Genomic DNA, 1,400 nt, shown 5'->3' with positions numbered 1-1,400 from the left:
GATTACTGTTATCGGCGTTTGCAGGGAGTTTTCCCTGCGGGGATGGAGACGGGCTGCCGGCAGGGTGGGCTGCAGCATGGGGGGTCCCGGAGAGGGGATATTGGGGATGCACTCGGTGGACCCCCTGGGTAGCTTCGCATCATGGTCCCGTTGCATCCCAGTGCTCGCCGGAGCGGAGGGAGAGCCCAGTGCCCACCTCCAGGCGCTTGACTTGTGTCCGCTCGAACTCCAGCCTGCTTTCCAGCTCGCGGATCTTGGCCTCTTGCCGGCTCACCAGCGACTTGTCCACCATGGATTGCTCCAGGAACTCCAGCTGGCTCTGCAGGCCTTGCAGCTGCGGGGGGTGGCAGGGGGGGAAACAGATCCAGCCTCCCCCCCAACCCCACCGCCTCCTTGGAGCGGAGCTGCCGGCCACGCTGCTCCCATCCCAACGCAGAGCTCCCCATGGGACTGCTCTGCACCCCCCAGGGCGCTGGGGGCCACCCCGCACTGTGGGCAGTGGGTCTGTGGGTGCCCACGCTATGGCTCTCACTCGGGGTGCGTGCCCACGCCCGATGTCCGTGCTCCCCACCTTCTCCTGCAGCTCCTGCTTCTCCTTGCCGACCTCCTCCAGCTGCGCCTGGAGGTCGTTCATCTGCGCCAGGTCCCGGGATGCCTGTGGGACACACCGGGGCGGTCAGCGGGGACCCTACGGCGCCGGCTCTGAGAGGGGTGTTACGGGGGGGCTGGGGGTGCCACGGCTGCGCCTTGTCCCCCGCACCTGGGCCACAGCCGCTTTGTGCTTCTTCATCAGATCGTTCATGTCCTCCTGGTCCTCCTCCAGCCGACTCTGCACCTCGTTCTTCTCCCGCTGCAGCCGGCTCAGCTGCTCCTCGAGCTGGGGGGAGCCACTCACCCCAGGAGTGGGGCACCCACCCCCCCAAAATCACCCCGAATGGCATGGGGCCACCCTGCCGGCATGCCCTGCATCGGTGGGGGTCTCCCCCCAGGTGCAGGTGGGGCACAGCCCCATCACGGTGCATCGCTCCCCAAAACCACTTACTGCTGCCTTGGCCTTGGCGAGGTCGTTGATCTGCAGGTGGAGGTCTTCGATCTCCACCTCCATGGACTTGCGGGCCTTGACGGCGGCCGCGCAGGTGAACTCTGACTCCTCCAGCTGCGGGGACACGGCTCAGTGCCTGGTCAGGGGACGGGGACATCCCGTGTCCCTCAAGGGCTGCAGTTTAGGGGGGGGAGGTCTGGATGCACACCTGGTTCTTAAGTTGGGCGATCTCCCTCTTGCTGGGTGCGTTGTTCTTCAGGTGGTCCAGCATGATCTGCGCATCAGCCAGCAGCGCCTTCGTCCTCTTCAGGTCCCGGCGCAGGCGCTTTTCCGTTTCGAAGTCCCGCTGGTTGGCCTG

At 66.3% G+C, this 1,400-nt stretch overlaps 1 protein-coding gene across 1 annotated transcript in view; it reads right to left on the bottom strand.

Moving 5' to 3' along the window:
- MYO18A (myosin XVIIIA) overlaps positions 1-1,397 on the bottom strand; it is a gene marked incomplete at both ends in the record, with an annotated part of 2,196 nt that extends 799 nt beyond the window's left edge. Inside the window, 5 exons of the mRNA XM_009701786.1 lie at positions 193-334; positions 572-655; positions 761-877; positions 1,043-1,156; positions 1,251-1,397. Of these exons, the coding sequence (XP_009700088.1) occupies positions 193-334; positions 572-655; positions 761-877; positions 1,043-1,156; positions 1,251-1,397 (604 nt within the window). The remainder of the gene's footprint in view (positions 1-192; positions 335-571; positions 656-760; positions 878-1,042; positions 1,157-1,250) is intronic.
- Between the last annotated feature and the right edge of the window lie 3 nt (positions 1,398-1,400).

This window comes from Cariama cristata, unplaced genomic scaffold (genome assembly GCF_000690535.1).
Source record: "Cariama cristata isolate BGI_N322 unplaced genomic scaffold, ASM69053v1 scaffold34166, whole genome shotgun sequence".
In the NCBI taxonomy this organism is placed as follows: Eukaryota; Metazoa; Chordata; class Aves; order Cariamiformes; family Cariamidae; genus Cariama; species Cariama cristata.
The sequence above is the reverse complement of the archived record's forward strand: the minus strand, read 5'-3'. Positions and strand labels throughout refer to the sequence as shown.